A 22,955-nucleotide genomic window follows, 5' to 3' on the forward strand; every position below is an offset into this window, starting at 1 on the left:
TAAGTATACTGTCATCTCACCAATATAGAAAGTATATATTGATCTGTAGATGCAATGTTATCCAGCCTGTAAGGTTTACTGTGTTTCAATTGTAGTTGTGCTTTCTGACCCTGGAACTTACTGCAACATTGTGCTTATTCAGTCCAGAGGAAGATATACAGTTCTGAAGCAGATCAACATTGATGCCAAACACAAAGTCTTTATTTAGATTTATTGCTTCTTTCCAATCATGCAGAGTGCAGTGAAAGCAAAGTCAATTTTTTTTCCAACAGAAAAATTCATCAAATTCATCAAAATTTAACATTCAATCTCCCGGTCAGACAGTGCAGACAGAATCTCACATTATCCGTTCAGAGTTTCAATAGAAAAAAAAAGAAAGGTTTCTAAAATTAATAGATGTCGAGAGTTTAAAACATGAAAAAAAATGTATGCATGTATGTTTTACTATGGCATGAATATTCAACACACACTGCTAAGGCCATCTGCTGTAGTTTGTTCTTCTGGTGGCTTCTGTTCGCTTTAGTTTCTCCTCAGACATTCATGGACAACATCAGGAACTGTGAGGTGAAAAGAAAAAAAACTGCAGTTAAATCAAGACCCATAACATTACAAAGTAATGTAAAGTAAAAAAAAAAAAAGTTAGATATCGTGTCAGAGGTAGGGACTCGAGTCACATGACTTGGACTCGAGTCCTTGGGTTCTGGTGACTTGGGACTTGTACTTTGATGACTTGAAAAGGTTTCTAAAGTCTTGACTTGAGATCTTGTGTTTTTGTAAATGACTTAGATTGAAAGTGATGAGATTTGTTCCAGCAGACGACTGAATTTAAATTCTGTTTTCTGAATTTGTATGGAATGACTGAATTTATTGAAGTTGAAACTGATTCTAGAAATCAAACTCATGATGCTCTTACCAAGTTTTTATCCTATTAAAACCATATTGCATTGAAAAGCCCTTTAGTTTTCTTTAAGATATTAAATTGATACTGGACTCTTGATTTGTTCTGACTTGACTTGCTGTTCTACATTTAGACTTGAAACTTGACATTAATGACATGGACTTGACTTGGTAATCTACATTTAGACTTGGGAGTTGACTTGAGACTTGCGCATCAAGACTTGAGACTGACTTGGGACTCAAGCAAAGCTGACTTGGTCACACTTCTATATAGTTTGTTTTATGCCTCTTACATGCCAGATGGGTGGGGTTTACAGCATAGCACACTACAATGTGTGTGTAAAGTTTAGCCAACCACAGGACAGAATTTGAAAGTCAGTTTAGTACACAGTTTGATTGACAGCTAACCTTACACCACCTGAACTGCCCTGATTCAGATAAACCCCGACCATCTGTTTTTTTTTTTGTTTTTTTTTTGCAGAGCTGAGTTGACTCCTGTCTGACAAGGATGTGTGTTTACCTGCAGCATGTTCATGTTCACCTTCCCCCGCTTGTATTTGTCCAAGGCTTGGAAAACTCCTGGTTGAGAAAAGCATATTCAGTCAGCACAATATGACAATAAATATCTTAAAGGTGCTATGTGTGGCATTTTAACATCAATAAATCATTACCATGTTAATTTTGAGACATTAGTATATATAGCTTATATTACTGTAAACAAATGAGACCATCAGTGGTCAGCCTGTCAGCCTCTATCAGCCTCTACTCTGCATCCTCCATTGTTTCTCCTTCACCTGGTGGATCTGGAGGGAAATCTGCTGGATCGCTTTACGGCACAAAACAGGAAGAGGTTCTGTTCTTCCAGAGCAAACGGAGCTAAAGCTGAAAGAGTTTCTGGCAGCAGATGGTGGAAGGAGGGAAAGGAAGATGGAGAAATCACTTCCAACATGTAGATCCTCTTCGGGGGGGCGGGGGGGCAACGGGACTGATGGGAAATGTAGTCTTAATGTGGAGAAAAATTAGAACTAACAATACTACTGGAGTGAGATAGAGGAGAACAATCGACTCCACCATGCTCTTATTTGTTTACAGTAATTATACCAAGCTGTCACTATTAATTTGACGATGATGATGATGATGTCTTCCTGACTTTACGTTAATGTTTACGTACTGAACATGTTCTCCAGACGGACGATGCAGGTGAGGTAGTCGTCAAAGTCGATGTCGTAGTTTCCGTCAGCAAACCTCAAGCCCAGCAGCTGCAGCAGCGGTGTGTTCAGCTGCATGCCTGAGTGGAAACACGTGACCTGTGGTTAACCTTTGACCCCTCTGTCAACTTAATGCAGCGCTGAAGCTTCCAATTAAAATGTACGATTGGAGTAATTGGGTACTACAATTACTTCTACTACGACGATTACTTCTACTTCTTCATCTACTATGTTACTACTATTACTTCCACTACTTCTACTACTTCTAATACTACTACTACTGCTACTACTACTGCTACTGTTACTACCACTACAACTACTAGTACTACGTAATGTTGTTGTGTTTATGTTTACGTTATGTTTTCACAGCCAGGACAGTAAGTGAATCAGTGTGAGATATGGGGAGTGAATACATGAAAAAATAAAAATAAATAAAATAAACAGAAAGGCCTACCAACAAATATAAAATGAGAATTGCAGCAAATTCAAATGTTACAAAAAAAAATTTGATAGAAAAATATAGCATGTATTAAAGAGTAACAACCCCAAACCCAAATCTGTGTAAAGCCTGACATCTGATGGTAAAAAACATGCTACTGAAATTGCCATCTGCTATTGGCTGATCTTTGGTGCCAGGTGATGTCACCTTCTATAGGTGGTGACATCACCTGGCACCAAAGATCAGCCAGTTACTCTTTAAGAAGTGATTTAAGATGTACACATTTTGGCTGATAACAGAGGTTAAACCTGCAGCCTGCAGTCGGCTCTCACCTGCAGCTTTGAGGGCGATGCGAAGCTCGTAGGAAGACATCTTCCCTGAGCGGTCCGTGTCAAAAGACAGGAAGAGCATCTGCAACAACACCAACAACATCATCAGCACACCTTCAGCCTGTCAGCAGCTACACAGCCAGAGCAGCTTTAACATCAGCTCATAACTCAACACATACAATCCACTTCTTCATCTTTTCCCAGAAGATCTTGAACTCTTGGAACTCCAGCTTCCCTGTGCTGTCCACCTGGTTTACTCTGTCAAGGGAAATGCCTTTAAAAGCATCATGGCAATCACTTCATCAATAATTAAAACTTATAAGTAATATTTCACTTTTCAGCATGCATACCTCCCTAGAAATTCGGAATAAGTCGACCTCCAACTTTAGCCGCCAGCCATCTGGATTTTTCTCCAGCTGTCATTATTGATTTTCAAAAACACTCATTTAAAAAATTAGATCCAGGCTGTAGAAGGAGGGAGAATATCACCTTGCCCTAATTTCCCCAGTTTGTAAATGTGAAACGTCACTAAAATATCACTTTAAAATGTTTGTGGCAAAGTGAAGCATCACTTGCAGCAGCTGAGGTGGACTGACTGATGAAGCTGTCATATGTTTGGTAACAGACATGAAAGGATACGTCCATCAGGTTGATGATGCTGTGGCAGGTGCTGAGACTCAGGCCGTCAAATTTGATCTCTCTTCCTGAGGACAAAGAGTTAAAAAAAAGTTGAAAATCACTCAAAGAATAATATTACAACTTTGCATTAGTCAGTCTGTCAGTTAGGTAGTTAGTTATAAAAGGGTAAAACAGAAAGAAGAGAGAACAATACCTATTGTACAGGTGAGATGTAAGGTGCTACATGTAGCATTTTAGCATTAATAAATCATTACCACATTAATTTTGAGACATTAGCATAATTATAAGGGACAAGTAGCGACATCCTCTTTGCAGCAGGAAGCAACAGGGTTTATGGGAAATGTAGTTTTAATGTGGAGAAACACTAGCACTAACAATACCACTGGTGTGAGATAGAGGGGACCAATCGTCTCCACCATGCTCTCATTTGTTTACAATAATTATACCAAGCTATCATAATTATTGACATCATTCAGTATGTTAAGGTTTATAATTCTACACATGGAACCTTTAAACGAGGGGAAGGTAAAACATGTAACATCGAACGAAACAGAAAAAAGAGCAAAACTAAAGTGGATGATGGACAAAAACAAGACAATATATAATTTGATCTCTTCATTCACTTACTTCTGCTGAGAACTCCATTCAACATCTGCTGAAGCTCCCTGGCGGAGATGGCCTGGTCCTGCACACACACAGACGGGTGTTGAGATGAAAAGGTTGAAGTTCATACACACTGTGCAGCCAGCTGGCTTACTACCGGCTGCTCTCTCTGTCTGGCTGAGAACTCTATATAACTGCTATGGACCGATGATGAGGATGAGCCTGTGTTACCGCTCTCTTACCGAACCAGCCAGCTGATCAAACAGCCTCCTCAGGCCTTTCTCCTCGTCCGTCTCCTCCTCCGGCGGGCTGGGCATGGGCGGCTGATGGGAACAACACGGCATTAAAGTACAAGGCTATAGAGGATGTTTGTCTGTTTGTCTGTTCGTTAATAAACTAAATGTGTAGCAAGCAGCTAGAAGCAGAGAGCAGCTGAGTCAGCTTGTTGTGGTGTGGCTGTAGATCCATTCAGTAACGTTCTCAGTAAAAGTGAATAGTGTGATAAGGTGGATTTGTTTCCAAATGTAGGTTACTGTGACAGCCTAGCCCTAGTCTCTACTCCAAAACCAGAGGTGGAAAGTAACTAAGTACATTTACTCGAATACTGTACTTAAGTACAATTTTGAGGTACCTGTACTTTACTTGAGTATTACCATTTTATGCTACTTTGTACTTCTACTCCACTACATTTCAGAGGGAAATATTGTACTTTTTACTCCACTACCTTTATTTGATAACTTAAGTTACTAGTTACTTTGCAAATTCAGATTATTAATACAAAATATAATCAACTAATAAACTGTGATGTATTATTATAGATTACTGTAAACTACCCAGCAGTATATAAAGTAGTGGAAATCAGCCCCACCTTTTCCAGCTGCAACATTAAAGTGATGCTTACACATTAATGCATCAATAATTATAATTCAATAATATAATATATACTGTATTATTCTGAAATGGGCCATTCTGCATAATGAGTACTTTTACTTTTGTTGCTTTAAGTGCTAATACTTTTGTACTTTTACTTAAGTAACGTTTTGAATGCAGGACTTTTACTTGTAACAGAGTATTTTTATACTGTGGTATTTCTACTTTTACTTAAGTAAAAGATCTGAGTACTTGTTCCACCACTGTCCAAAACACTCTGTTGAGTTGTTACATCACCTGAAAACCCCCTATACAGCATGTGTCACAGTAGGCTACTATAGTGATCAATGTGGTTAGACAGACAGACAGACAGACAGACAGACAGACAGACAGACAGATAGATAGATAGATAGATAGATAGATAGATAGATAGATAGATCTACTTACATCTGGCAGGTCAGCATCAACAGTGCTCCCCATCTCCCTGTGGAATAAGGCCAAAAGTTTTCATTTTCCATAAAGTTTCAAAGGAGACTAGGGTTCAACCAGTATCTGATACAGATATTTCATGCTGATATTCAGTAGCTTTACATTTTTTCCTTTCCCGTGCCAAAAAATGACAAGTACTACCATTGAATAGGCGGACCCAATCCACCTATTCAATGGTAGGGAAACTTTGCGATACATGAAGCATTTAAATTAATGAATAATCTACAAAAAAGAGAGCAAAAAAGCAGAGAGAGCCACTCCCCCAATCTCTGTTCATATCCTCAAATTCAATTGTGTTCTTGATGTTTTTCTGTTTCTTTTGATTCTTTTAGGGTTAGATCCTCAGGTTTTTATATGACTTGCACGTGGATTTTTGTTTCCTTTTCGTTCCAAACAGCTGAACCGAACGGAGAGCCGCAGACTCACAGAGCGCCGGCCTTCTTCTCGGAGAAGATGCGGATGAGGAAGTCGGCCTCGTGGTGCGGCTGGAAGGTGGTGGGCACCAGCAGGTACTTCCCGGGCGGCAGGGTGAAGCGCTCCGACACCTCCCTCACGTTGATGTAGGTCCGGCTGCGGGCCTTCGACGCGTGGTACCGGAAGAAGTCCTTCCCCAGGTGGTCCACGTCTTCTGGGGCCTGAACAGAGAGAGAGAGAGAGAGGAGGACAGGTAGATATTAGACTGATGACATTATGAGATTTCTAACAACTGTGGCCTCCTGACGAAAGATAGATGTTAATAAATACATAAATACACAAAACGGGCAGCAAACAATTAGAAAAGGCCGGGCAGCAGGAAGACAATAAGGCTGATAGATGCAGGTTTACAGGTTTTCAGATTATTAGAGAAGGGGGAGATGATAATTAGAGGAAAATTGTAGATGAAGACAGTCAATTTCTGTCTTTTTCTGCCACATATCTGGTCATGTGTCTTAAAGCACTGACACACTGTAGGGGTTCGACCGATATGGGTTTTTGAAAGCCAATGCCAATACAGATATTGTTGGATTCAAGCGGCCAATAGCTGATATTTTGTGCTGATATTATCGATATCTTTAAATTTGACCATTTCTATGCCAATAAATTCTAAAAAAAATATTAAAAGTATTAAATGTTTCCCCTAAAATTTTTCTTCTTGTCAGGGTGGAAAAGCGTCTGAAACAGTATTTAGACCATCATGGGACACTAACTACTAACTCTCCACTGAAACTCAGGATGACACTAAAACTATAACCGCTACTAATAATAATAATAATATATTCATGCACATTTGTGTGGAATCCAATCAAAATGTTGCATTAGAATCAATTCATTTTAAAGCCTTCTCATAGACAACTAGTGTGTTTTTGATTAATTCTACAATAAATATGTAATCAAACAAATTTTATCATATCCATGATATCAGAGGTGGACCACACTAACTGGCCGTTGCACAGAGCAACTTTTTGGGCAACGCTGATGGGCAACATCACCTAAAGAGTTGCCTCACATCGGACCATGAAACAACTGAACAGACTTTTAAACCTCGTGTCTCACTTTGCTGCCTTTCAAAAACGCCATCAAAACCATATCCGGTGAACTGGATCCACCGAACCAGCCTAACAGGATATACGAGGATCGGAGTGTTCGTCAGTCTGACCTCGTACACAGCGAAGCCGATGGTCTCCAGGTCCAGGCCTTCCTTCCTCAGCTTGCGTCTGTTCTTCTGCATCAGAGCGATGACCACGCTGCACACGTCGTCGTCATCGTCGGCGTCCTCCAGCGCCAGCTTGAACTGCGGGTTCGTCCAAAACGTGTCTGCGGGTCGGCGATGAAGAGGAGAGCTTCAGATTTACACCTTCTGCAATACGACTGCACTGGGACAGTTTCATACCAAACAACACAATAATTCCATTTTGGAGAAAGGAAAATACAAAAATACAACTGATTATATTATCTGAAATGTTACTTGTAGGCCAAATGTGTGTATAGTAGTTTTACTTTCACTCCAGCCAGTATTTTTGTAGATGTGTCACAGTCACATGTTTCAGTGGAAATCTTCATCAGTGGATTTTGGAATAAATCTCTTAATTTTCCTGACATGGTGCTTATATTATTCTCTGTCTTTGTCTCTGAGTTGTTTCTGTTGTTTTTAGAAAAGTGCTATGTAAAGAACGTATATTATTGTTCTTATTTATTTTCTATGGAAGAGGATTAGGGCCACATGTGAAACAATTATTTGAGTTCTGAGTTTAAAGTCAAAATTCTGAGATTAAAGTGAGAATTCTGACTTTAAACTCAGAACTCAAATAAATGTTTCACATGTGGCCCTAATCCTCTTCCGTAATTTTCACATTTCACATGAATTGATTGAAAGAATTTAATAGAGTGAACGGAGTGAATGATAGTTGGGCCATCTGCTCCCATAATGCCCATTTAAAGAGGCAATAGGTAAGATTTTTACTGCCACAAAATGACCATAATATCTGGGTTGATATGGTTTTTGATCAGTACTGAAGACTTTATGACTTCACTGATTATTTGGTCAGCTGCTGAGATTTCTGGCTTTCAAGACTCACTTTTTAAGCCCAAACTGAAACTGGTTGCAGAAAGAGAGTCAGTAAAGGTTATAGATTATTTAATGTCCCTTTAATTTCTGGACAATTTAGCTGTGGCTGTAGTGGCAGCAGCAGAAAAAGCTTTAGCTCCCAGGTCACCAGTTGTTGCGCTTAAGCTTGTATTATTCTCTGTCTTTTTTGAGTTGTTTCTCTTGTTTTTAGAAAAGTGCTATGTAAAGAAAGTTTATTATTGTTCTTATTTATTTTCACATTACACTGAATTGAAAGAATTGAATAGAGTAAATAGAATAGAGTTGAATAGAGTGAATGATAGTTGAGGCCATCTGTTCATGCACAGTTAAAGAGGCAATAGGTAAGGTTTTTACAGCCCCATAGCACAGAATGACTATAATATCTGGGCTGATAGGGTTGATGATCAAAGACAGAGATTTGTGTAGGAGGAGAAAAGTTCTATCAGAGTTGTTGTGATTCCTACTGGTTGCCGAAAGAGGTCAGTAAAGGTTATAGATTATTTAGTGTCCCCTTTAATTTCTGGACAGGCAGCAGCAGAAAAAGCTTTATAGTTCCCAGGTCACCAGCAGCACTACAGTCCGGTCTCACCGATGTAGTTCCTGCAGCCTCCGGCGGTGGAGCCTCGGATCCAGTTCCCCTCGAACAGGCTGACCTCCCAGTGCCGCTTCACGTTGTCGGTCAGGGAGTCGGGGGTCCGGTTGCAGATCTCAGTTTTGTCGTAGTTCGCCTTGAAGTCCTCGAACTCCATCCTGGAATCACAGCCGACACCCGCTTTAATCACCAAGTACAATAAATTCACAGAGTTTTCTAAATCTCTATTTTGCAGCAAAGCCATCATTAGGACTCACCAGAATTCACCGTCCTCTGTTGAATTCTGCAGGATGCGGGTTTTCTCTGCTCTGTCGACCAGATCCCACTCTCTGGCTCTTAAGAAACACAGAAAGGGCAAAAAAAAAAAAAAAAAAAAAAAAAATCAATCAGAAACAAAAACAACTGCTCCAAGGTGCAAGAATCAGAAAGAACCAAAGGAATGAAAACATGCAGCTGCTCTTGGAGAACAATTGACAAAGTTTTTTTATTAAAAACCAATCAACAGAGTGACCCTGACGAAAGCTATTGCAGCCAAAATGCGTTTGTTTTTAATACTTAAGATGTTGGTTTTTAATGATAAAGCTTTCTAAATTGTTCTCCAAGAGTAGCTGAAGGAAAGAGGACATGACAACATATCAGAGGGCTGGAAAACTGCTGGATAAAAAGGCATCTATTTCCCGGTTGACCTCACAAGGAACAGGTGTTACTTGTGTTTTTTTTCTCATTTTTTTCCACATTCAGTGTATCTGAGAGTTGAAATACAGTTTACAGATTACAGTTTACTTTATTCTTACTTGTCGCTCCACGGGCCGTTCCACTCCACCTGTCCCCAGGGGTTCCTGATGCGGATCAGCTTCACCTTCCCTCCTCTGTAGTTCACCTGAGGATCAGAGGGAGCGGCAGCATGATGTCACACACAAAATATAATATTTTTTATGTTTAATAATTTTTTCTATGTTTTATAATGTTTTATAACCTATGACTGCTGAAACATACTTTATCACTGAATTGTGTTGTATATTTTCTTTGTCAATCTTATGAATGTTTTTTTTTCTCAGGTCTTTCTTGGAAACGAGAGCTGAATGGTTTTTACAGCAGTGATTTAGGATAAAAGCACAGAGTTAAACGCATTTCTGCGAGGTTTACATCACTGTATCATTGATATTTTTTCCTCATGCAAACAGGTTTTGGATTAAACCTCTTGAACCTGTTCATGTGGCTTCCCAGTAGATGCAGCTAAACTAAAGTAACGTTCCTTTTTCCATCACCTGCTTTCACAGATTAGCAGACACACAGTGAACTCTGTCTCACCTCCTCCAGGCCGGTGATGGAGTAGGCGTGTCCCTTCACCAGACCACTGGCCGTCTGAGCCTCAGACTCTGCAGAGCTGGTGATCTGGAGGAGGAGAGAGAGAGGGGAGAGAGAGAGAGAGAGAGAGAGAGAGACAGAGAGAGAGAGAGGAGAGAGGAGAGAGGAGAGAGGAGAGAGGAGAGAGAGAGGGGAGAGAGACAGGAGAGAGGAGAGAGAGAGGGAGAGAAAGAGGAGAGAGAGAGGGGAGAGGAGAGAGAGAGAGAGAGGAGAGAGAGAGAAAGAGAGAGAGGAGAGAGGAGAGAGGAGAGAGAGAGGGCAGAGGAGAGAGAGAGGGAGAGAGAGGGGAGAGAGAGAGGAGAGATGAGAGAGAGAGGGAGAGAAAGAGGAGAGAGAGAGAGGGGAGAGGAGAGAGAGAGGAGACAGGAGAGAGGAAAGAGCAGGGAGAGAGAGGACAGAGGAGACAGGAGAGAGGAGAGAGAGAGAGGAGAGAGCAGGGAGAGAGAGAGAGGAGAGAGCAGGGAGAGAGAGAGAGGACAAAACAGACTTCACTTCAAAGCTCTGAAACATTTCTGTGGATGTTTGCGGCTCTGCGCTTGGTCTCTACTACTCTACTCTGTTCTACTCTACTCTGTTCTACTCTACTCTGTTCTACTCTACTCTGTTCTATTCTACTCTGTTCTATTCTACTCTGTTCTACTCTACTCTGTTCTACTCTACTCTGTTCTATTCTACTCTGTTCTACTCTACTCCACTGTTCTTTAATCTGCTCTACTCTACTGTACTGCTCTTTAATCTGATATACTCCACTCTAATCTGCTCTACTATTCTGTATTCTATCCTGCTCTATTCTGGTCTACTTTATTCTGCTGTACTTTACTTTACTCTACTCTTCTTTAATCTACTCTGTTCTACTATTCTTTAATCTGGTCTCCTCTCCTCTCCTCTCCTCCTCCCCTCCTCTCCTCTCCTCTCCTCTGCTCTCCTCTCCTCGTCTCCTCTCTTCTCCTCCTCTCCTCTCCTCTCCTCTGCTCTCCTCTCCTCGTCTCCTCTCTTCTCCTCTCTCCTCTCCTCTCCTCCCCTCCTCTCTCCTCCTCTCCTCTCCTCTCCTCTCCCCTCCTCTCCTCTCCCCTCCTCTCCTCTCCTCTCCTCTCCTCCTCTGTTTTATTAGATGAAGAGTCGTTTACGTCTATGGAGCATCCCAGCATGGATCCTCTGTCCAGAGCTTTCTTCATGATGCTGAACAGATTGTCTGGAGCTTTCTTCGTCTCGTACATTTCTCCCACTCCGCCTGTGAAATCCTCCATGGCCTCCATGGTGCTGCCGCCCTTCAGAGACTCGTAGCTGCCATGCAGTCTGAGTGGATGGGAAGACACACTGGTTTAATATTTAATGGAATAACTGCTAAACACAAAATTATGTCTAAACTCAAAATTATGCCAAGAGTTGCATGGGATTAGTCAGAAAAAAGGTAAAGATTTGTGAAGAAGTAAGTCAGATTTTAGTCATTCAGCTGATGTTCTTATTCAGAGTAGGATTGGACCGATATGGGATTTGAAGGCCGATACGATACTATACTGAGTCGAAATTTTATGCCGATATTCAATATCTTTAAATTTGGCCATTTTCATACCAACAAAATGACAAGTATTCACTGTTTCCTCCCAGAATTTTCTTTTTTCTCAGGGTGGAAAAGCCTCTGAAACAGCATTTACACCATCATGGGACACTAAACCTCTCCACTGAAAGCTCTTTAGGGCAGGGTGACCCACCAAACCTGTTCAGTGGCAGGGAAACTGTGGGATGCTATTAGGCCTTTATGTGAGGAACCAATTCACAAAACACATAATTGAGCAATTAAATGAAGAGAGAACCAGTGGTGGAAGAAGTATTCAGATCTTTGACTTAAGTAAAAGTAGCAATACCACAATGTAAAAATACTTTGTTATAAGTAAAAGTCCTGTATTCAAAATCTTACTTAGTACAAAAGTATTAGCATCAAAATATACTTAAAGTAGCAAAAGTAAAAGTACCCATTATGCAGAATGGCCCATTTCAGAATAATATATATCATGTCATTGGACTATAATTATTGATGCATTAATGTATTCATCACTTTAATGTTGCAACTGGTAAAGGTGGAGCTAATTTTAATTACTTTATATACTGCTGGGTAGCTTAACCTATAAAAATATATCATAATTTATTAGTTTATTTATAATTTGTATTAATAATCTAAATCTGCAAAGTAACTAGTAACTAAAGCTGTCAAATAAATGTAGTGGAGTAAGAAGTACAATATTTCCCTCTGAAATGTAGTGGAGTAGAAGTATAAAGTAGCATGAAATGGAAATACTCAAGTAAAGTACAAGTACCTCAAAATTGTACTTAAGTACAGTACTTGAGTAAATGCACTTAGTTACAGTCCACCACTTTTTTTTTTAAGAAGACAAGAGATCAGATGTAAGAAAAGGAACAAGGATAAGAATGAGGTGAGGAAGAGGCAGGGCAGATGAGGATGGGGTTCGGGGGCAGACTTGTGGGACAGGGAGTGTTTCATATTCAGGTGTTTGGGGAGCCGTACTTGGCGTAGGCCTTCTCCAGCAGAGCGCTCCAGAACTCGTTGTTGGAGGCGGAGTGGACCATGACCAGGCGGCTCCTGACCGACGGCAGCCGGTCGTCCACCACGACATCCAGCCACTTGTTGTGCTGCCAGAACTGAAGGAACAGAGGAAAAGTCACTCAGCTGTTCGTTTTTGTCTTTTCATCCACTGCCTGAAGCTTATTATTCATCATCTTTAAAATACAGAGGATCTCTGGGATGTACATCAATCTAGGACAGTGATTCTCAACTTTTTTCATATCAAGGGCCCCTAATTTAGTCCACATTGGAGCCACGGACCCCCATTTGATGAGTTTTTGTCTTTCGGACAATATTTTTATTGTTAGATATGATTTTGTCCAGAATCACATGACTATCTGTAGTGTAGGTAGAGAGATAACAGTGAAACTATGATCAAAACAGTTATTCTTCTACATTCTCTAATTGTGTTCACTTCTTGTTAATGAAATAATGGTGAAGTTTAACAATTCATCAATTTGCTGGGGACCCCCTGGAACCCCCTCAAGGACCCCTGGTGGTCCCCGGACCACACGTTGAGAACCACTGATGTAGGACTTTAAGTAAACCACTATCCTTTAAAGGTCCCATATTATGCTCTTTTTAGCTGTTTAAAACATTTCTCAGTGGTCTTTAAAATAAGATTATGAATTCTGTTGCAAAAAAACACACAAATCCAGGCTCTATGGGGCCTCTCCATCCTCTCAGTTTCTCCCCTCATTAACTATGCGCTGTTCTGAGTGGGCGGGGAGGCTCGGATAATGAGGCGCTGCTCTGATTGGCCGCCTGATCTGCTGGGTGAGGGGGGAGGGTGCAGACGCGGAAAAACTCCAAGACCAACATGGCAGCTGCTTGTAGAAGAAAACTCCGTGACACAACATGTAAAACCTACAGTTTTGAGGCGGAATCTGTCAACCGAACAAGAGGAGGAAGCTGCCGAAGTTTTACAGACACGGTTACAGCAGGATGTCTCTGACTGGTAGGTTGAAATTTCACTGTTTTCCTACTTTCTCACCGTGTGTGTGTATGTGGTTGCGTCGGCTAACGTTATGTGGTCTTTCTGGATAGCCATAGCGGACAAATTTGTATCCCATAAAAACGATATCTAACGTTACCTGCCGGAGTGTCTCGCACTGTAACTAAACCGTATAGTTTGTTTGATTCGTTTTTAGCCTGACGTTCACCGGTGCCGGTGGTTTGAGGCTGTCTAGTAAGCTCGTCAACACAGTAGGTGTCGGTAGCTTTTAGCTGGCTACTTGGATGCTGCTGTAATGTTGTTCCATGGAGTGTCTTCCAATTGCCGTTGTACTGGCTAGCGATAGGAAACAAATCCACACCAGACATTATGCAGTTATTATGTTCAAATACATCAAATTGATGTGAAGACGCAAAAGAACTCATCTGCAGTGGATACAAATATTGTCACACCGGCAAACATATGGTTATGTCCCATGCTATCTACCATTTGGACATATGACTGTCATAATTTATGCCAGTATTACTCAGCTATAACGCTAGCTGAACTATAGCTGAAATATTCAAAAACTGCATCTCATGGAGGCCTGCTGGTCTTTCCCCCTGTACATAACATCTTACCTCTTTTAGAGTTGACACCTTTGTTTGTCCTGTACATTAGGTTGTACAGTACTCACATCTACTCTAAATTGTCTGTGCTAATAAACATATAGATAAACGTAATCGTCAGTGTAATGTTCGTATAAAGCTTGCAAAATTCAATAACAGTTACCCTTTCTCATTCCTTAGGTTACCAGAAGAATGAATCAGCTTCAGGATCCACCTACATGCGTGTTGATCATCCTGGTCTGGAGCCTGTATGTTTGAATGTGTTCTCACTACAGAATGCAATGAACATTTATAAAGCAGACTACGGGACCTTACAGCTTAGAGGTAGAGAGCAGTAAGTTTCTTTTATGCATTCTGTGCATGAATTGATTTGAACATGTGACTTTGGATAATACTTTACATGACAATAAATTTGAGTAAAATAACTGTGTGTTGTTATACTTTATTACACATCCATGTAGAAAAAACTTTAGCACACCTTAAAGTCTTTTAGTGACAGGGGTATAGGACAAAAGTTACTGAAAAAGTAATATAATCCAACACACTGTCTACACTTGCATGGTGCTTTATTACATTTCAGTCATTGAAATGTAGTAAAGCACCATGTAAGTATAGACACTGTGTGGGATTATATACGTTTTTCCCTTTACACACCCATGTAAATTAAATGTGAAAACAATAAGTAACCACAACACTGACTGTTCATACAGAATAAAATTATTTTATTTTAGAAAAGGCATAAAAAAGGCACATGTAGAAACATAAAATATTGCTTATAGAGGACCATACTGGGCTGCTTATGTTACAAAATCTACATCTGTGAGTGTACACAGGGTGTATCAATCACAATAATGATTTATAATTTGATGTTTTTAGTTATCTGTTATGTATTCGTGGAAAACACCCAACTACAACCTGACCTCATGCCAGATAACCAAAACAACAATAGAAGAGACTAAGTATTCAAATTAAATATATTGACAGTATGTGTACCCTCTTCTCAGTGTCTAGCCTACAGATCCTTTGTCAGCTAGTGCTGGGGCTTTCTAGGTCTCAGGGTCAGAGTATTGATACCAGTGTGTGTGTGTGGTGCTGTGCATGTTGTGAGCTCCCTGATGCTGCCAGCTGCGTCGGGTTCAGACTGCCTCTTGATTGAACCGAGACACGTGGCTGCAATGACGTCCACCTCGGCTGGCCTGTCAGACCGGGCGCACAAGTCTTCTGGGATGGGGATCTTCAAAACCTGGCTCACATGAGGTGCAGGGTCCTGGAAGACTTGATCAAAGATGAGGTCCATCAACTCATCGACGTAATCCGTGGAGTAACAGAAACACAGAAGTCATCAGTTGTTCCATTACAAAAGAATATACATTGCATAGTGTGGCCTGACACTGGCGAGTAGCAAAATGTGCAATTTTGAGTCATAAATTATTTTATACTATAGTTTATACTTTGTTATAACATTTGTATATTTATTTAACGACTGTCTGAGATGTGCTGGCCCCATAGCAGGGAATAGCAATGTTTAATGCAACCAATTATCTCAAATATTGTTTAGGATATTGCATCATGAGTAATACCTACACCTTACAGTATACTGCAATCCAGTAACATTACCACAAACTACAGCCTCAATAATTACCATGTAGTTGATTCTAAACACATTCTCAAGTAAAATAGGACATTACAATCTCGAGAAAGGTAGCATTTGTTGTAGTCTCGTTGTTCAGATTTTCTAGTTATTTTTTGCCACAACCCCAGCTGATTACAAGACTAGAGTTGCCAGACTAGGTGCAAAGACAGAACGTGAAATATTACATGTCATCAGCCAGTAACCCCCTTCCATTCATTTGGTGTTAGAAGTGAAATGTTTGCGGTGACCAGAGTCCCCGATAAACAAAGTACTGTTCGAGTTTTGCCACGTTAGGTGCGGCTGTCTAGTAAGGAGATGTGTCCGCAAAGTGAGCCAGAGGAGCTAACCTTAGCTAACGCTAACGCTAACGCTACATTAGCACGCCGCTAACGGCAGTAACTCCTAGCCTGGATCATAGTAGCTTTGTCCTTTCGGGGCCTGGTTAACTAGACGATTGCTAACTGTTGTTGTCGTTGTGGCCAACAGGCTGCCTCGTATTCACAGGCCCGCATCAAACTCCGTCCCATCGGGACTGGAGCTAAATCGTTACCCGATGCTAATCGGACTGAAACACCATAAACTACCGTATTCATTTCTCATTCTCAAGCTACGTTAGCGGACACATCTCTCCACACAAGGCAGCTGATTTAGCAACAAAGCACCATAGACTGTGTTAAAAACAAACATGAAAACAATGTCGCAAACAAGCAAATGGAACATAACTTTACACACGTTAGCAAACCTCGACATGTTGTCAAGCCCAGCTGACTGTACCCAACTGTAAATATCATCACAAAGTGGCGACACTTACCGATTGCACATTTGCTGTTGGGCCACATCCAGTTGGGATAAATCCATCTTCCATCTTCCAGGAGCAGTGTTGATGTAAATCCTGCTTTGTATTGACACTCGTTTACGAAGCGGTCCGAGGTAAAGCGGTTAGCACAAACATGCAAATTTGGACTAAGTTTACTGTAGTCAGAATGTTATTGTAAAAAAATATATTTTTATCTTCCGATGCTGAGAGGCAGTGTAGAGCTCCGTGTTCAGCCTTGAAGCCAACAACGGAACATTTAGCATGTTTTGCTCTTGCTTTTGACATCTGCTAAGCTGTAGTAGCGAAGGAAAACAATGGCGGCCGACAGCCCACAGAGAGCAGAGAGGAGGGGGAGTGGTTATCCACCATGGAGGTCGGCGTATGCAAATTACTCCCCTTTGAACGTCACAAGGGGAGCCAAATCAAAACGGCTCGTTTTCTGGCATGTGTTCCCAGGGAGGAGGCTAGGGCAACAATGCAGAGGCATTCACTTCTCACATTCTGGGGGTTGTTAGGTTGAGGGATGACTAAAGTATATGTGTATGGGCAAGGAAAAACGTGTTTTTCATAATATGGGACCTTTAAAAAAAAAAAATGCTAGAATTTGTTTTCATTTTGTGATATTCGTCAGTTTGGAAGAAAACGCATCACTTATCTAATTGGTGGAAATCTCATTTTGGAGCAAAACTCTTCACTGGTTATTTGACATGTGCATGCATGTCCTGCCAAATGCTATGATAAAATATTTTGCTTATACCAGTTTGGTTTTGTGGTTATAGACAGGAGGTTGCCAGTTCACTCATCAGCACTGACAGCTGGGAGTGTTTCTGTATTGAACTTAAGTGGAACGTTTAAAGCCCTGAAGAAGACCTACAGTGGTTGAAACATGTTGGCTTTTTTAATGATTTAGCCACTACAATAAAGGCTTTTTAAATATTTTTATATTTGTTAAATTTTTATATTTGGAGTGCCTGGATTGTCCTTTTGTTTGTAGCACTCTTTTTCCCTGTTTTTCCAAGAGCACCCAATACATTTTTGATCCCAGTTTGACAATATAGAGCAACCAGTCATTTCCTTTTTTTCCTTTTTTCTTTTTTTTAAGTGGAATGGAGTTGGTAATACAGCTTGTGTGCACCAGATTTGTATGTGCATTAAACATCTCCTTTCCCCAGTGAAGATGAGAAATTAGTGCGTTTTAAATCATTTGATTATTCAGTTTTGACCTCACATTTCAACAACCTTCAGTGTCTCAGGCCTGAAACAGTGATAAGTGAGGCCTGTTGTTATGTATATTCCACAGATATTTCCTCATACATACTGTACTCAGATTTTCCCCTCCCCTCTGCTCTAATCTGAGTAGTTTATCAGTTTGTTTTTCAAAGGAGAGTGGGAGTGGCTCCTCTTAACATTTTCTCCTCCCTGAGTGACAGACAGACAAACAGATAGAGAGCGAGATAGAGGAGAGAAAGTTGTGTTGGGGTTTGATCCCAGACCAGCAGGGGTCTTCAGACATGAGGCTCCAGAGTGAGAGGTCTCAGCCAACACACCATCTCTGCTCTGAGATCAGTCGGCTGAAGGAGCCGGTGTACCTGGAAGTGGAAGATGCCGGCGTAGCCGCGGTCAAAGCTCTGGTCGTGGGGCACGACTCGGGCCAGGGCGTCTTTATGGAGGGTCAGGGAGGCGATGGCTGCCAGGAGCCAGCAGTCCCCTGTGGGCATAGACAGGTGCATTGTGGGTAATGGAGGGTAATGGAGTAAAAAGGTGTGAGTAAAGATGACCTAATCCAAGATAAGACTGGATTGAAATATTATAGGACTTCAAATAAGTCTTAAAATATGAATTTCCCTGGATTTGGTGGATAACCTTTAATTTGAGAACTTAAAAAGACAAATTTGATGAAAATTGGGAAAAATGGGTTACTCATGTTACACCTTTAGGACCAGACTTTGTAGAAACAAAAACTTTGTATGAACAAAGTACCTTCTATTGCAATTATGGACCATCCTCTTTAGCGGTTTTTATTTTACTTTACGTTATTTTATAATGTCTTCTTGATGCAATACGTATATAAAATAAATAAAGTCTTTTTTTACAGATAGAAGAGAAGATACAAAGAGCGCTGGTGTCAAAAAAGGTGTTCTTGTAAACCAGGGAGTGAGATCATGAAGAGAGAGAGAGAGATCATGTCCTCTAGTACTGGAATTTGCAAAATGTAAAAATGTAAAAATGTGACTGATGATGGTGGTAAGCCAATATAATAAAGGCATTTTTCATATTTTTCATTGCTAAAAGTCTGCCTTGGTATTATTTTTGAGAATGGATCTTTTTTTTACATTTTGCATGTTCCAGCACTAGAGGCCATGATCTGTCTCTCTTCATATGTTTTTTTTTTTTTTTTTTACAGATAACTTGAGTACCAACCCAGCTGCCCCTGGCAAATGTCCGTCCTGTTGGCATCTCCGACGATGAACTTGGGGCTGTCGCAGAGCTCCTGCGGGAGAGAGAGGGGCGACACGAATGGTGAGGAAACAGCAGAGGAACAGGTTGGTGTGTGTTCCTCAGGAGGAGCGACAGGTGAGAAGTGACACCGCTGCCTCGGGAAGGTGTGTTCACATTCCGGGCGTGTTCATCAGACCAAACATCCAAGTCAGTGGAACAAACACAGAGGAAAACACCCCACACACAGGCAGCTGAGGTATTCACTCTGCAGGAACGCCCAACACAGAAATGTGTAGTAATGGTTAATGAGCTTGAGCGGTGAGACTCTTGACTAGTTTTGTGTTTCAGAGTCACACACTCAGCCAGTGTTGCAGGGATCTTCCTCTGCTTGGTGTTAGAAGCTAGAAATAAGAAAAAAAAGTCCTTTCTTATGCTACTTTACATTTAGAGAGTCTGTTGATGATGTTGGGTGTGGGAGGATAATATGGGGATAAATTATGGGCAGTGGTGGAAGAAGTACTGAGATCTTTTACTTCAGTAAAAGTAGCAATACAACAATGTAAAGATACTCCATTACAAGTAAAAGTCCTGCATTCAAAATCTTACTTAACTAAAAGTACATAAGTATTGGCAACAAAATGTACTTAGAGTATCAAAGTAAACATACTCATTATGCAAACTGTCCCCATTTAGAGAGTTATATTTTTCATAAATTATTGGAATATTAATACTGATTTATTGACATACATGTACATGTAAGCAGCATTTTAAAGTTGTCAACGTGAAGCTAATCTTAACAATTTAGCTATACTTTTGGATAGTCTATAACAATAATCTATAACAATGCTATTTTATAGTTATTTAATAAAGATGATCAAATGTTTTAAATATAAATCATTGATCTGAAAAGTAACTAGTAACTATAGCTGTGAAATAAATGTAATGGAGTAAAAAGTACAATATTTCCCTCTAAAATGTAGTGGAGTATAAGTACAAAGTAGCATAAAATGGAAATACTCAAGTAAAGTACAAGTACCTCAAAATTGTACTTAAGTACAGTACTTGAGTAAATATACTTAGTTACTTTCCACCACTGATTATGGGGACACAGAGGGTTAGCCATCAGATTACATTTCAGTTGTATTTTTATATATTTGTAAATTCTGTGGGTGATGGCAGGAGGGGAGGAGGCAAATATGTTTTTCTTAAGAAAACGTGAAATGTCCATGTAAAATGTCTGAACCCCTTCTACATTTCTTCATCTAAAGCTGAACAGCAGTGACTGGTTTTCAGAGGTGGAAAGTAACTGAGTACATTTACTCAAGTACTGTACAGTTTTGAGGTAATGACACTTAAGTATTTCCATTCTGTGAGACTTTCTACTTTCCCTCCACTACATTTCAGAGGGAAATCTTGTTCTTCTTCCTCCACTACATTTATCTGCCGACTGGAGTTACTAGTTACTTTGCAGAATAAAGTTTTACACGCAAAACATACGATAAGCTCATAAAACATGTTGCATTGTTAGAGTTTAAACTCCCCAACAGTATATGGAGCAGTTAGACCGACAACATTAAAATACTTCTGACAGGTTCATGCTTCAATAATTTAACTCTCTGACAGAATGAGGACTTTTACTTTTCATACTTCAGTATATTTGCTAATACTTATATACTGAAGTAAACTTTTGAATGCAGAACGTTGACTTTTAACGAACTATTTTTCCATTAAGGCATTGAGTATGTCTTCCAGCACTGCAGGTTTTCAGCCTCACCTCAGTTGAAGCAGTTTGTTCCAACCAAAGTCAACACGGTACATTCTGCGCATGCCAACAAAACTATTCCTCACACTTTTTTACTGCAGATAATCCTGAGATGTGAGAGGAGAAAATCTCTCAAACAGGCTGAAAGAGGGGAAGTGGCCCGGCGCTGGTCTCTGTTTACAGCGTGTTCTGGCAGAACTGGTTCTGCAATGATGGGCGGATAAATGCTTATTGTAAAAAAAAACAATAATACCGTCCATAAACAGACCTCACTTCACTCTACCTGCCTAATACTATCACAGTGGTCATTACTAGTTATTAATTCTGTCAGTATTCATTTCATTAACTGTAAAAGAACACTTTTAATACAGCAACTTATGATTGATTGTTGCTTTTTTAAAATCACTGTTGTATTAAACTGTAACACACTTTGAAAATGTTTTCATACGCAGGCCTACAATAAACAGAACATTTTATACTTCATTATTACTCTATTCCTCTCATGTTAAAGGTGCTCTGTCCATTCTACATTAAAAAGTACAGTAAAAGTACAATAAAAAGTACATTTTAGACTTCATTATTACTCTATTCCTCTGTCTATCCATTCCATAATAAAAAGAACATTATATACTTCATTATTACTGTATTCCTCTCAGATTAAAGGTGCTCTGTCTATCCATTCAATCCAATAAAAGTACAGTAAAAGTACAATAAAAAGTACATTTTAGACTTCATTATTACTCTATTCCTCTGTCTATCCATTCCACAATAAAAAGAACATTTTATACTTCATACTTTATTACTGTATTCCTCTCAGATTAAAGGCACTCTGTCTATCCATTCTACAATAAAAAAGTACAGTAAAAGTACAATAAAAAGAACATGTTATACTTCATTATGACAGTGTTCCTCTCAGGTTAAAGGTGCTCAGGCAGTACTTTATCAGAGCCTGCATGCCATCACTGAAAGGTCACAGGTTCGATTCCAGTCATATTTCTTAAACTCCCACTCGTTCCCCCGCACTGGACGTTCCTCTATAGACAAGAGTGTGTGTGTGTGTGTGTGTGTGCGTGTGTGTTGCAGGCCGCAGGCTGTGTACGTACCCCGGGCCTCTTCCATTCGAACTGCAGCGGGACGCTCTGGCTGTAGAAGAGCGAGGCGTCGGCGGCGGGGAAGTCGGGGTCCTCGAACAGAACCCCCCCCCGCAGACACTCCTGCCTCAGCTGCTCGAACGACCTCCCGTCCGCCTGCGTGTCCACGGCCCGGGACGCCTTGGGGGTCCCGCCGCCGGACAGGGTGGAGTGGAGAGGCATCTTCCCAGAGAGACAGAGAGAGAGAGAGAGAGAGAGAGAGACCTCAGCGTGGGGAGATGGAGTGTGTGAGTGAGTGAGAGTGTGAGTGTGTTTGATCTGTGTGGGTGTGATGGAGCGACAAGCCCGTCAGGTTGGTAGGGTTGGTAGGTACACACCCTCCAGACAGAAACAGGTTTGTCCTCCTCGGCGGTGGACCTCGCCCCTTCTGCTGGTGCCTCTCTCTCCCTCTCTCTCTCTCTCTCTCTCTCTCTCTCTCTCTCTCTCTCTCTCTCTCTCTGGGCTTGGCCTGCAGGAGCAATTCATTCCTGATGATCTGCTGCTGTCAGAGAACTTAAAAACAGGTAGAAGAGGTATTTCCATTCAGATCCAGCAACCTTGAACGGCCTGTTTATGTGGTGCACGTAAGCAAAATAAATCTGTGACATTTTACATACAGATAAATGTCCGTAGGGCTGGACGATAATTCAATATTATCGTTTATCGTCTTTCAGTGGGATTATATTGTGATGATATGGTGATTCTGGGATATCGAGACGCACAGTTCTGCTGTCTGAACTGATGAGAACAAGCTAATTTTATTTAGAAACTCAGACAAAATGAAGTACGGCAGGAATATTATGTGAAAATTTCAGTTTAGTTTGACATCACACCAAACATCACCATTCGGTTCAATATGATGAACATTAATTTGATTATTTAACGTGATTTCGCTTGTGAGCCATATCGAAAAAAAATCCTTATGATTATCGTGATATTGATTTCAACCATATCGTCCACCCCTAAATGTCCGTTTTGTTATTTTTTATTGATTCATCTAATACAGTAGTGATCCAACCTATATCCAGTT

At 40.5% G+C, this 22,955-nt stretch overlaps 1 protein-coding gene across 1 annotated transcript; it reads right to left on the bottom strand.

Annotated features, from left to right (window-relative positions):
- Positions 1–175: 175 nt before the first annotated feature.
- capn9 (calpain 9) lies at positions 176–22,199 on the bottom strand. Its single transcript, XM_071531630.1, has 20 exons — positions 21,899–22,199; positions 19,016–19,085; positions 18,184–18,302; positions 12,525–12,658; positions 11,128–11,296; positions 9,944–10,027; positions 9,427–9,512; positions 8,890–8,967; positions 8,630–8,790; positions 7,111–7,268; positions 5,901–6,109; positions 5,433–5,469; positions 4,358–4,438; positions 4,140–4,197; positions 3,513–3,577; positions 3,053–3,121; positions 2,877–2,955; positions 2,069–2,185; positions 1,418–1,476; positions 176–557 (listed from the first exon to the last, which is right to left on the bottom strand). Exons 1-20 carry the CDS (start codon positions 22,106–22,108, stop codon positions 531–533), a joined length of 2,070 nt encoding a protein of 689 aa, XP_071387731.1. The 5' UTR covers positions 22,109–22,199; the 3' UTR covers positions 176–530.
- Positions 22,200–22,955: the final 756 nt, after the last annotated feature.

The sequence above is a fragment of the Centroberyx affinis genome, unplaced genomic scaffold (assembly GCF_046629955.1).
Source record: "Centroberyx affinis isolate AG114_WGS23_722 - 3 ecotype Tasmania unplaced genomic scaffold, CSIRO-AGI_Caff_v1 ptg002103l_1, whole genome shotgun sequence".
NCBI classification, from domain to species: Eukaryota; Metazoa; Chordata; class Actinopteri; order Beryciformes; family Berycidae; genus Centroberyx; species Centroberyx affinis.

Coding starts and splice junctions, on each gene's coding strand:
- capn9 (XM_071531630.1), bottom strand. CDS start 22,108: ATGCCTCTCCACTCCACCCTGTCCGGCGGCGGGACCCCCAAGGCGTCC. Junction 11,297..12,524: donor CTGGAGAAGGCCTACGCCAA/GTACGGCTCCCC, acceptor CCATCCACTCAG/ACTGCATGGCAGCTACGAGT. Junction 4,439..5,432: donor TTGATGCTGACCTGCCAGAT/GTAAGTAGATCT, acceptor TGTTCCCATCAG/CCGCCCATGCCCAGCCCGCC.